The sequence below is a fragment of the Staurois parvus genome, unplaced genomic scaffold (assembly GCF_062004578.1).
Source record: "Staurois parvus isolate SC_StPar_1 unplaced genomic scaffold, SC_StPar_1.0 ptg000174l, whole genome shotgun sequence".
NCBI classification, from domain to species: Eukaryota; Metazoa; Chordata; class Amphibia; order Anura; family Ranidae; genus Staurois; species Staurois parvus.
In genome coordinates, this window is record NW_028317970.1 from 1,403,213 (window position 1) to 1,416,616 (window position 13,404).

General features: G+C 43.9%; 1 protein-coding gene across 1 annotated transcript in view; it reads right to left on the reverse strand.

Annotated features, from left to right (window-relative positions):
* The window catches only part of LOC149462484 (uncharacterized), a 171,310-nt gene extending 158,357 nt beyond the window's left edge, over nt 1-12,953 (reverse strand). Inside the window, exons 1-2 of the mRNA XM_089676831.1 lie at nt 12,938-12,953; nt 5,935-7,414 (exon numbers count right to left, since the gene is read on the reverse strand). Of these exons, the coding sequence (XP_089532957.1) occupies nt 5,935-7,414; nt 12,938-12,953 (1,496 nt within the window). The remainder of the gene's footprint in view (nt 1-5,934; nt 7,415-12,937) is intronic.
* Nucleotides 12,954-13,404: the final 451 nt, after the last annotated feature.

Here is a 13,404-nt window from a genome sequence, read left to right on the forward strand (position 1 = left end):
TTAATGTTCCTGACTCCCTCAGTGCATCTCTCAGTAGTTCTTTCCCATTTCGCTGGGTCAAGGACAGGATATCCTATCTGGGGATTAACCTCACTCCCAGATACTTGGATATGTTTACGGCTAATTATCCACCATGTGTATCGCGTCTCTCTACTCTACTGAAGATCTGGCACGGTTATCATATCTCCTTTCTGGGTAGAGTCACGGCGGTTAAAATGAATATTTTGCCCAAACTGCTTTATCTTTTTAGAGCACTTCCAGTTCCGGTCTCAAAAACGTTTTTGGATCACTTTCAGCGGACTATTAACAATTTTATTTGGGGAAATAAGCATCCACGTTTTGCCTCATCCATTTTGTATCGCTCACAACGGATGGGAGGTCTCGGTCTTCCTAACTTTTGGCTATATTACCTCTCGGCTCGTTTTGCGCAATTATCACAATGGGCTACTATTAACTCTCAAATCCCATGGATTAAGTTTGAGTCTCAGTCGATATGTCCTTTTTATTTACCGGGAATTTTATGGTCTAAAATCTCCCCCCGATCGCTTACTTTTCATAACTCTATAGTGACCCACTCGCTGACACTTTGGTCCAGATACAAGGCTAAATTGAGTTTAGTCTCCCATATTCCCACAGGTGTGTCATTTTTTGGTGATCCTACTTTTGTTGTAGCCTTTTCTTCCCCTCACATATTTCGTTGGTGGTATGATCGATTCTTTATCAGATTATCTGATTTCCAAAGAGGAGGATCTTACATTACCTTCAATATGCTGCGTGTGTTATTTGATGTTCCTCTTCGTGAGTACCTTCGTTATAGACAGATTAGGCACTTTTTTAATGCGCACTTTGGCCTTACCCCATCTTCTCCGATCTCTTTTTTTGAGCGTATCAGCCGTGACTCTCCCAGAGGTGGGGGTCTTATTTCAGTTCTTTATCACCAATTTTTGATCTGTCTTTTTCATGCTCCCCCTTTGTACAGACGAAGGTGGGAGGAGGATTGTGGTATCACTTTTTCGGATGAGGATTGGGATTCTATGGTGGATAATATATGCAAGAGCTCTAGATCTCTTTCGGTTCGTGAGACGGCCCTTAAAGTTTTAACCAGATGGTATTATACCCCGTCAAGACTACATACATTGTTTCCACAAACATCCTCTTTATGTTTCCGGGGCTGTGGCCGCACATGTACTCTGGTCCATATATTTTGGGATTGCCCGAACATATCTTTGATCTGGCGTAAGATATCTGAGGTGGCTACCTCACTATCGGGCAACCCGATACAATTGTCCATACAGACCTGTTTATTGGGGGTTCATATCCCAGGGGTCCCTGATGCCACTCTGAGATTGCTACATACATTATGTATTGCCACTTTATGGTCCATTGCCCTGCATGTTGTACCCTTGGACTCCGTTTTACACAGAATTGACGCTGTAATGCTTATGGAACGTATTCATTATACACTACTGGATAAGATGCACTTATACAATAAAAAATGGGAGTCATGGAAGGATTGTAGACATTTATTGCATGATTGACAACATCCCCGGTAAAGATTGGCTGACATGTATTGTTGATGTATCACTCAATCTATTTTATCATTTATGTATCTCATGCACTCATAACTTCCTTTTTTCCTCTATCTTCTTTTTTATGTTAATATACTTTTATGTATTGTACATTTCAAATATGCCTTATTTTTGTTGACAATATCACTTTCATACTGTGCTGTTGTTTTACTGTCTACTCATGTACAATAAAATCGTTTGTAAACAAAAAAAAGAAAGAGGGGACCTTGACCTGGTACAACAAGAATATGTGAGAAAATTGATTCAGACTTTAGATCAGATAGAAATGTTGCTCGCACCTCTCCTTTATCTTTCCAGGAACCAACACACCCTTTCCAAGTGGGAGATGTCGTAGTGGTCCGCCAACTCGCTAAAGACAAGAAGCAAGGCTACCCCTTTGGACCGCCTACTACGGTGATAGCGGTTACCAGAACGGCTGTTCTGGTGGACAATTCTCAGTCCTGGATCCATGCTAGTCGAGTGAAGAAGGTGAACCAAACACCTGAGAAACACGAGATGGAAAAGGAGGTGAAGTATGAGAGGAAAATCCTCGAAGAGCGGGTGAAGTCAGTGAAAAAGGCCCTGAAGATGACATTCCTTACTGCCCCTCATGGTGCTTTGAAGATCTGGGTCCTATTGGGCACACTGACTGCTCTTTTTCCTGCCAGTATGGATCATAACTAATTGTATTTATCACCCTGAGGACTTGGGCCTAATAAAAGGTATCTGTGGTCAAGGACTAGATTTAAATAAGACCCAGATAACCAAAAGTGAAAGAAAGTCAAAAAGAAGTTTTGAAGAGAACAATCCTTTTTCAGGAAAATGTTGATGATGCAGTTTAAATCTGCTTATGCTCAAAAGTCAGGTTCTGATAAATGTTGGATATGTAGTAAGTTACATCCGAGCACATATGAAATTCCTCTTCTGGCCGCTCCAGTCAAAATATTTTTGTTAATAACAGGGAATGTAAGTATTGGTTTGACCAATATTACTTCTAATGCCGCCATATCTTTTCCAACTCTGGGAGTCACTCAGTCCCCCGATTGGTGTTTTAGACTGGGGAATACTTCCCACAAGGGAAAGGGAATGTGCTCTCAGTCCATATTAAATATATCTGATCCTGGAAGGAGGGATGGAACTTCTTCTGTGAAACTCTGGCAAGTAAATGGTAGAGCCCTGAATGAAAGTTTAGAAGGGATACAAGATAATGTGGGAAAAACTATGTTTGGAAAACTTTTTTTTGTATTTCACACTTGTTGTCACCCCTGAATTTCACTCTGCAATACAAAAATTGCAGATCTCCTTGGGAAACAATACCTATATCTGTTGTGGTAAGATCTGTTACCCTTGGATACCGAGTAATGTCCAGGGCTGGTGCTATGTAGCCCAATTAGTGCCAATCATGGCAGCTATAGACCAGAAGGAACACCAGGTAAAAGCCAGTACATACCCAAAACACCAACTAACTCTGAGACAGAGAAGGGAAACCAAACAAGAAAAGGTAGATCTATTCTATACAGGTGATAAGGTTTGGTCATGGTTCCCTACCTACACGGGATGGGGAATAACACTCATGAACAAAATAAATAATTACACAAACATTATTGATGATATACTGGAGAGGAACTCTAAGGACATGGGGTTGCTAAATACCGAGACCAGAGCTATTAGAGAACAGCTGGAGATGCAAGAATTAGCTATTGAAAGTATGAGTGCTGCTCTGACAGGTCTGTGTGAGATGACAGAGGATTCTGAATGTTGTACTTGGATATACAGTTGCAAGAAAAAGTATGTGAACCCCTTGGGATTACGTGGAGTTTTGCATGAATTGGGCATAAAATGTGCTCTGAACGTCATCTAAGTCACAACAATAGAAGAACACAGTCTGCTGAACATAATACTACACAAACATTAGATGTTGCCATGGTTTAATTGCACATAACATGTAAACATTCACAGTGCAGTGAGGAAAAAGTATGTGAACCTTTGATTTAATAACTGATTGACCCTCCTTTGGCAGGAATAACCTCAACCAAACGTTTCCTGTAGTTGCAGATCAGACCTGCACAACGATCTGGAGTAATTTTGGACCACTCCTCTTCACAAAATTGTTTCAGTGTAGAAATATTCTTGGGATGTCTGGTGTGAATCGCTCTCTTAAGGTCATGCCACAGCATTTCAATCGGGTTGAGGTCAGGACTCTGACTGGGCCACTCCAGAAGGCGTATTCTGTGCTGTGGCAGCCATTGTTTTGAAGAATTACTTGTATGCTTTGGGTCATTGTCCTGTTGCATCACCCATCCTCTGCGGAGCTTCAGTTGGCGGACAGATGGTCGTACGTTTTCCTGCAAAATGTCTTGATAAACTCTGGAATTCATTTTCCCATCAATGACAACAATCCGTCCAGGCCCTGAGGCAGCAAAGCAGCCCCAAACCATGATGCTCCCTCCGCCATGTTTTACAGTGGGGATGAGGTTTTGATGTTGGTGTGCTGTGCCTTTTTTTCTCCTCACATAGTGTTGTGTGTTCTTCCCAAACAACTCAATCTTGGTTTCATCTGTCCACAGTATATTTTGCCAGTAGTGCTGTGGAACATCCAGGTGCTCTTTTGCAAACTTCAAACGTGCTACAATATTCTTTTTGGACAGCAATGGCTTCCTCCGTGGTGTCCTCCCATGTACTCCATTCTTGTTTAATGTTTTCCTTATTGTAGATGTGTCAACAAAAATGTTAGCATGTGCCAGAGATTTCTGTAGGTCTTTAGCTGACACTCTGGTATTCTTCTTTACCTCATGCAGCATTCTGCGCTGTGCTCTTGCAGTCATTTTTACAGGACGACCATGCCTAGGGAGAGTAGCAACAGTGCTAAACTTTCTCCATTTGTAGCCAGTCTGTCTTACCGTGGACACATGAACATCAAGGCTTTTGGAGATACTTTTGTAACCCTTTCCAGCTTCATGCAAGTCAACAATTCTTGATCGTAGGTCTTCTGAGAGCTCTTTTCTGTGAGGCATGGTTCACATCAGAGAGTGCTTCTTGAAACCAGTAAACCCAAAACAGGTGTGTGTTTTTTAAGGGCAGGACAGCTGTCAGCAACACATCCAATATCATCAAACTGATTGCAGTCAAGGTTGGCTCACTCCTGGCTCCAATTAGCTCTGGGAGAAGTCATTAAGCTAGGGACTCACATACTTTTTCCTCCCTGCACTGTGAATGTTTACATGTTATGTGCAATTAAACCATGGCAACATCTAATGTTTGTGTAGTATTATGTTCAGCAGACTGTGTTCTTCTATTGTTGTGACTTAGATGACGTTCAGAGCACATTTTATGCCCAATTCATGCAAAACTCCACGTAATCCCAAGGGGTTCACATACTTTTTCTTGCAACTGTATAATACCACAATGACTGTTCCAGATTATTATGAAATAATAAAGCAACACAGGGAACAGGTAGATGGTTTAATGGAAGAAGCTAGAGCTATAGGAAAAGATGGATGGACTCCTTTTGATTGGTTAGGATCAGGATTTGGTTCCATCTTTTCATGAATGAAAGGTATCGCTGTAAGAATAGTCATGATATTGTTTTTTGTTTTATTTTTATATCTATGTTTTAAATGCTTATTATATTGCATTGCTAGAGCTACCAAGCCGCAAAATACAAATGAAGGTTATCTGGCTATGTACAAAAAGATGAATGAGGTAAAGAATTGAGATCATGTTCATGATCTAAGAGGGGATTGAAAGGATCTAGAGAACCTCCATTGTGTTGATGTACGCCATTTTAAGTATTAAGTTAGGTTTTTGCAGATATATTAGAAGTTTAATGGAACTGTTTTAGTTTGGTGAAGGATGTATCAACAGAAGATAAGACGACCCTGACATTGTCTTTGCCCGGCTATTTCTCGGAAAGGTAGCCAAAATAGTTTATACCAAGAAATGTATATGTCATGTTTCATGTAGTCAGCTCATGATGGAAACTTACAAGTTACAGTTTTAGAACTCGCTCCCCCCCCTTATTATTTCTGTATCCTATATAATCTTAGTAATGTCTAATAAACTTTGAACATCTCTGAACATAAGCTGCCGTTATTTCCGTGTTCAAGGGGTGTTCCCAGAATTCTGCTGATAAACCAGGAATCTCTCCACAGACCGAGGGTCTCTGAGGGGATAAAGAAAATCATCCTTTCATATATCAGGGTGTGCTTCTTCCCCACATGAGAGCTGGGATGTCCAGCAACATTCATCTAGAAGACATTTCCCGCACTCAAGGCACTAATACACCTCCAGGGTTGTGTGGGATCCCTGATGTACAGGAAGACAGGATTTCAGTGAGGAACATTTCCCTCACTCAGGACAGGAATACGGCCTCTCACCTGTGTGAGATCTCTGATGTCTGGAAAGATCGGACTTCTGTGAAAAACATTTCCCGCACTCAGGACAGGAATATGGCTTCTCCCCTGTGTGAGATCTCTGATGTCTGGAAAGATCGGACTTCTGCAAAAAACATTTCCCGCACTCAGAACAGGAATATGGCTTTTCCCCTGTGTGAGATCTCTGATGCCTGGAAAGATAACACTTCTCTAAAAAACATTTTCCGCACTCAGTACAAGAATACAGCTTCTCCCCCGTGTGAGATCTCTGATGTTTGTGAAGAATGGACATATGTGCAAAACATTTCCCACACACAGGACAGGAATACGGCTTCTCCCCTGTGTGAGATCTCTGATGTGTGAAAAGATTAGAGTTGCTTGAAAAACATTTCCCGCACTTAGGACAGGAATACGGCTTCTCCCCCGTGTGAGATCTCTGATGTGTGTAAAGATTAGAGTTGCTTGAAAAACATTTCCCGCACTCAGGACAGGAATATGGCTGCTCCCCCGTGTGAGATCTCTGATGCCTGGAAAGATAGGACCTCACTGAAAAACATTTCCCGCACTCAGGACAGGAATACGGCTTATCCCCTGTGTGAGATCTCTGATGTTTCTGAAGACTGGACTTTTCTGAAAACCATTTCCCGCACTCAGGACAGGAATACAGCTTCTCCCCCGTGTGAGATCTCTGATGTGTGTAAAGATGGGACTTGTCTGAAAAACATTTCCCACACTCAGGGCAGGAATACGGTTTCTCCCCCGTGTGAGATCTCTGATGTGTGTAAAGATTGGACTTCTCTGAAAAACATTTCCCGCACTCAGGACAGGAATACGGCTTCTCCCCTGTGTGAGATCTTTTATGCCTATTAAGATTGTTTTTAGAACTGAAACATTTCCCGCACTCAGGACAGGAATACGGCTTCTCCCCCGTGTGCAATCTCTGATGTGTGTAAAGACTGAACTTGACTGAAAACCATTTCCCGCACTCAAGACAGGAATATGGCTTCTCCCCTGTGTGAGATTTCTGATGTTTGTAAAGAATGGACTTGACTGAAAAACATTTCCCACACTCAGGACAGGAATAAGGCTTCTCTCCTGTGTGAGATCTCTGATGTGTGTAAAGATTGGACTTATCTGAAAAAAGTTTCCCACACTCAGGACAGGAATACGGCTTCTCCCCCGTGTGAGTTCTTTTATGCACATTAAGTTTGGATTTGTAGTGGAAACATTTCCCGCACTCAGTACAGGAGAACCTCTTCCCTGTTGGAAGGTCAACCCGGTCCCGCACAGTCTGAGGTTCCTCAGCATACGAGGAATCTGATGGTCCATCTACACTGGGTGGTGCCGGATGGACATTGGAGGGAGCCGGGTTTTCTCCTGGACTATACTGTGTGATGTCCTCATCTTCTACTTTCCAGTCTGGAGACAAAGTGAGACAATCCTCGGAGGTTTTCCTCATCTCCCGGCCATGGACTAAAATACAAAGACAAAGAGGATTACTAGACAGGAGCTGATTGGTTCCCCCAAACCAGGACTCCGCCCACATCAGGCAGCTTGGTCTCTGAGGAGTTTACAATTCCACCCTCAAGGGAACTAGGAAATGGCTCCTCTGATCTCCTACCAGGTCATTTCTTTATTCATGGACCTTAGTCAGAGAGTGAGGAAACAACCAGAACTGTCTTTTATAGGAGGGACAGTGATGAGGGGATTATAGGACGAGGGTCCCCACCCCCTCTATCACTCATCGCCATCTTCCCAACACAAGAAGTACTGCACTTCCTTATTTAGTCCATGATTTAGTCATGAAGAACAGCGGGGCTGAGCCCCACCAGAGGTCAGAGAGTGAGGATGGGGGGAGAACCACCAAGATGAAGACTGGATGGATCCTGAAGACCACCATCATTGGGGTATTGACTCCTCCCTCATTATCACTTTCTGTTTAAGGGTCCAAAGTTGGAGGATGTTATCACATTATTATCACCATGTAAAAGTCTGTGCTCCAATCACATCATCCGATATAAAATGTCCAGCTGGGAGGAAATGGGTGTAACAAAAGAGAATCCATATTATGTGTATATATAGCAGTGGGGGGAGGGGGGAGAGAAGAAGTCAGGAGTATGTAATGTACAACATAGAGTATATAGTGCAGGGGTCAGGAGTATGTAATGTACAACATGGAGTATATAGTGCAGGGGTCAGGAGTATGTAATGTACAACATAGAGTATATAGTGCAGGGGTCAGGAGGATGTAATGTACAATGAAGAGTATATAGTGCAGGGGTCAGGAGTATGTAATGTACAACATAGAGTATATAGTGCAGGGGTCAGGAGTATGTAATGTACAACATAGAGTATATAGTGCAGGGGTCAGGAGTATGGAATGTACAACAGAGTATATAATGCAGGGGTCAGGAGTATGGAATGTACAACACAGAGTATATAGTGCAGGGGTCAGGAGTATGTAATGTACAACATAGAGTATATAGTGCACGGGTCAGGAGTATGTAATGTACAACATAGAGTATATAGTGCAGGGGTCAGGAGTATGTAATGTACAACATAGAGTATATAGTGCAGGGGTCAGGAGTATGTAATGTACAACATAGAGTATATAGTGCAGGGGTCAGGAGTATGGAATGTACAATATAAATTATACAGTGGAAGGGTCAGGACTCATAATATTGTTATTCAGTAATCAGTGGAACATTAAATGTTTACTGTAGACAAGTTGCAGAGATCCCACACCGCTGCCTCCCATCTCCTGAGACTGCACTCAGTGACTTGGGTCTGAGACACTACAGACATATCCCTCCACCCGGCACAGCCAGCAGACCACAGAGCAAGGAACCCTGGGAGAATTGTTCTGTCAGAGATTTTACTAGACCCAGAAATAGGGAAGAAGACTCAAAGCACACACCCCAGGTGCCTAGGTCTAGTAACACTTAAGGTGAAAATGAACATTTTGCTGCCAGCTGAACCCCAGAACCTCCATAAATCCAGTCTAGATACATAAATTGTGTCTGCAGCACAGAGAAGGAAGATTATCCGAGAGAAATCCAGGAATACAGGACGGGGAACACAGCTCAGGAAAGTGACCAGGGGATTACAGGCTGATATCACCCAGTCCCCGCCCTACTCTGGACCAATCAGTGAGCAGTATGGGTGGAGGAATGGATTTAGTGTTCATGACCCACCTGTGCTGATCTCTGTAGGAGTGTCCTCCTCTATAAATGTCCCCGTTATTCCATCCTCCTCCATAGACTGCTGATCATCCCTCACATACGCCTCTTCTTCTTCTGCTTTAATCTCAACTTTTATATCTATCAGATCTTCACCCTAATAAAATAATAATAGAAGAGTTCATCTGTAAAACATAAACTCCAAAATTATGGCATCACATAAAAAAAAAAAAATCACTTCTGTGAGTCCATATTCTAGATTCTCCATCCCACCAACCTTGTAATAGTGAGGGATGGTGTGACCTTCCTGTGTGGAATCCCGGGAATACAGAGGACAGAAACATCTCTCTGGTGGGTTCCTGGTATTAGGTGGCTCCATCATATCCTTGTGTCCTTCTGAAAACTCCTCCATCACTCCATACTCCTCATCCTCCTCTTTATACTCTTCTTTAACAACAATAATATAATCATCGAGGATTCCACTCTGAATATATAATAAAAATGACATCAATGGTAACAATGCAGATAATGTACAGATCCTAATGATATTATCAGTGATTGTTCCTCATCTACCTGATGATGGTGAGGGATGGTGTGACCTTCCTGTGTGGAATCCCGGGAATACAGAGGACGGGGACATCTCTCTGGTGGGTTCCCATGACTGGATCCATCTGTAGGAAACACACACACTGACTGAATCCATTGTTTCTATGTGTTTATCAGATGATGGGGGATCTAGGTGGATCCTCCGTACTGCTCTCTCCTTTACAATAAAGTCTCCTCTTACCCGGTGATGTGAGGGGCGGCTGATTGTCCATCATGACGTCCTTGTAGAGATCCTTGTGTCCTTCTAAATACTCCCACTCCTCCATGGAGAAATAGACAGTGACACCCTGACACCTTATAGGAACCTGACACACACAATGATACAGTCACCATCCAGACACATCCCTTGTCTGTTACTGGAGAATGTCCCAGAATTCCCGGCACCGCTCACCTCTCCTGTCAGCAGCTCAGTGATCTCTCTGGTGACTTCTAGAATCTTCTTCTTCTTTCTCTCTTCTATCAGGGAGGGAGGTGGAGGCAATGTGATGTCATATGATCTCCAGACTTCACAGGAGGAAAACTCTACATCTGAACACAAAGAGTCACATCAAATGATATTCCCAGAATCCTCCTCACCTCTCCATTCAGGTCTGTGTTTTAGTGAAGCCCCACTTCAGACAGCAACAACAGGCAGGACGAGGAATAGCAAGAAGGAGCTGAGAGACAAATGAGAATATTGCTCAGCCAATGGGAGATGATCTCAGCATGACTTCCATCATGAAGGAGATGAGGGGGAGGGGAGGAAGTCACTGAAGGTGACCATAGATCCATGGAAATTCAGCTGGTTCAGCAGGGATCGCTCACATTTCCATCCATGTGTGGCCACTGCTGGATAAAAGCCACTCTCCCAGCGGCTGCAGCCAATAGCTTCAGTGCTGATCTGTGTATTCTGAGAGCGGAGGAGTCCCACCATTGTCAGAATACAAGAGTGCAGCGGGGAGGAGTCCCCCCTCCACCTCCAATGTGTGGATGGGGGAAGCAGATCAGTTTTTATGGTCATCCAGCTGGCTGAACGATAAAACTGAACCATGTAGGCCAGCTTTGGGGGCAAATATATTATCATCAACTCCTCCCCCTGAAGGGGTTCATCTACGTATTACCTCCTCTGCTGCCACATCCAGATATGTCTCCTCTCTGCTTCCTCCTGATTCACGGCTCCTATGGGACTTCCTGTCTGTACCTGACATCACCTCCTGTTTCTACCTGACATCACTTCCTGTCTGTCTTCCATAGAGACTTCCTGTCTGGGTAGAAGTGAGATCCCCACCTTGTGGAGCTCAGAGGAACTGCAGCCCCGAGAAGCGTCTGGTGGTGTGACCCCGGCCTTGTGCTGGGTGTGTATGGACTGTAGATCCTTATAGAGGGGTCACCTCCACTCTCACCAAGGGGGGCAGAAATATATGACTCCTCGTGGGAGGGGTTTTGGCCCCTTTAATTTTGCAGTAACATTGATTGCAGATTTAGTCCTGTAGAACATCTGGTATATGGATACAAAGCCCCCCAGCTGGGAGTAAAGGGTGGAAATGGCTGGTGACCCCCAGATTTGGGCAATGATGTCATCACTATAAATGGATAAAACCCGCGCTATGTGTAACAACTCCAAACCTACAAAAACCTTCTAGCGGACTGCTGCTGTAACAAAGGGAAGGATTCCCTGTCATCTAGAAGAGCATTATGTGTCACAGCGCTGTACTATTGTGTGTGCACAGAAATCATCACAAATACACTACAAATATGTGGAGACATTCAGAGATAAAGAGCTCGGGGCTCCAAATCCTATTCTCTGCACATCCACTGCTTCCACTTTACACCCACTTCATTGGTCTTATGGGGTTTATCAATAAATGAAGGAAACTGAACCGTGTGCAAATCCATCCACAACATAAAGTGCTTTGTGCTCAAGATGCTGCTCCCTGCACATCCACTGCTTCCACTTTACACCCACTTCATTCATCTCATCAGATTTGCTGCTATAGGAAATCATGTAAAATGATCGTATAAACAATTGTGCAGCTAATTGGCCACTAGGATTACTTTTACATGAAAGCCGACCTCCAGCTAATAAACCAGCACTAGAATGATGCCTGTAGCTGCAAGCATCCTCCCGGTATAACCACTCCAAGTCCAGCGACGTTCCAGTACATTGCTGGTCCATGTTGGACATATATGTACCAGCAGAGAACACGGACATACGATGAATCGGGTCTGCGGACCAATATGACTGCAATTCATTCTTTTCTGTAACGTCCATGTTGGGGGTTCATCCGAAAAAAGTTTTAATTTCATAAACGGTGATAGAGTTCCATGTGAGTTGTGTGACAAGAGCTGAATTTGGGTGTCGCCATGTATTGTGGTGTATAAATTGCCTTGGCCCACAATTGGTACAAATCTTCTGTGAAGAACAGTGGAGGGGCTGAACACTAGTGCTGGCAGTGACCGGGCCGATCCGGCTAACACTGAGTATTGGGGACACTATACAAAGCCGGCACTAGTATAGTTCTGTTCATGATCAATATATTGATCCGTACAAACACTATACTAATAATGGCGGTGATCAGCGACCTATAGCGTGAGTGCCACAGTGTGCGGCCAATCTAACGCCAGCTGACCCTGGCTGGGAGGGGCTTACTGACCCTGACACTATGTGATGTCACTAGTGGCAGGAATACAGAGATCAGTGAAACATTCTATATACTGACACTGTACTAATGGCACTGGCTGGGTGATAAGGTGTGGTCATGGTTCCCTACCTACACGGGATGGGGAATAAGGTGTGTTCATGGTTCCCTACCTACACGGGATGGGGAATAAGGTGTGGTCATGGTTCCCTACCTACACGGGATGGGGAATAAGGTGTGGTCATGGTTCCCTACCTACACGGGATGGGTGATAAGGTGTGGTCATGGTTCCCTACCTACACGGGATGGGTGATAAGGTGTGGTCATGGTTCCCTACCTACACGGGATGGGGAATAACACTCATGATAAATAATTACACAAACATTATTGATGATATACTGGAGAGAACTCTAAGGACATGGGGCTGCTAAATACTGAGACCAGAGCTATTAGAGAACAGCTGGAGATGCCAGAATTAGCTATGGAAAGCATGAGTGCTGCTCTGACAGGTCTGTGTGAGATGACAGAGGACATCTATCAGTCAGTGATACGCCAGTAGGAGGAGCTCGAGCGGCAGCGCAATGACATCATACCCGGCGTCGACGCCATCTTGGTGCACCCGGATATATCCACACATGCAGTACACCCATGCTGTAGTGGAACTAATGCTGTGAAAACATCTACAGATGTGAGTAGATCCGTCTTTATATTTTAACAATAAAAGGTTTCACACTATATCGGATTTTCTTACTTCATTGGGGACGAGTTTGGAAGGTTATTGGCCCTGAGAAGCAGGAGAGTTCAGGGGAGACCCCGGTACAGAGGAGGAGAGAGTCCCAACATTACTACTAACAAGGAAGCTTTCCTGTGGAACAGCAATACTGCAAGGCTCATTGGCCCTGTGGGGCCGGGGCAGGAAGGTGAGGGGGCACCCCAGCCACTGAGGACTGTCACTGATTGGTTGCACATCTGCATGAAGATCATAATTATTATCATGAATTGATTGTTTCCATTAAGGACACTTTATTATTGTGTTGTGCATGCCACACACTATGAAGGG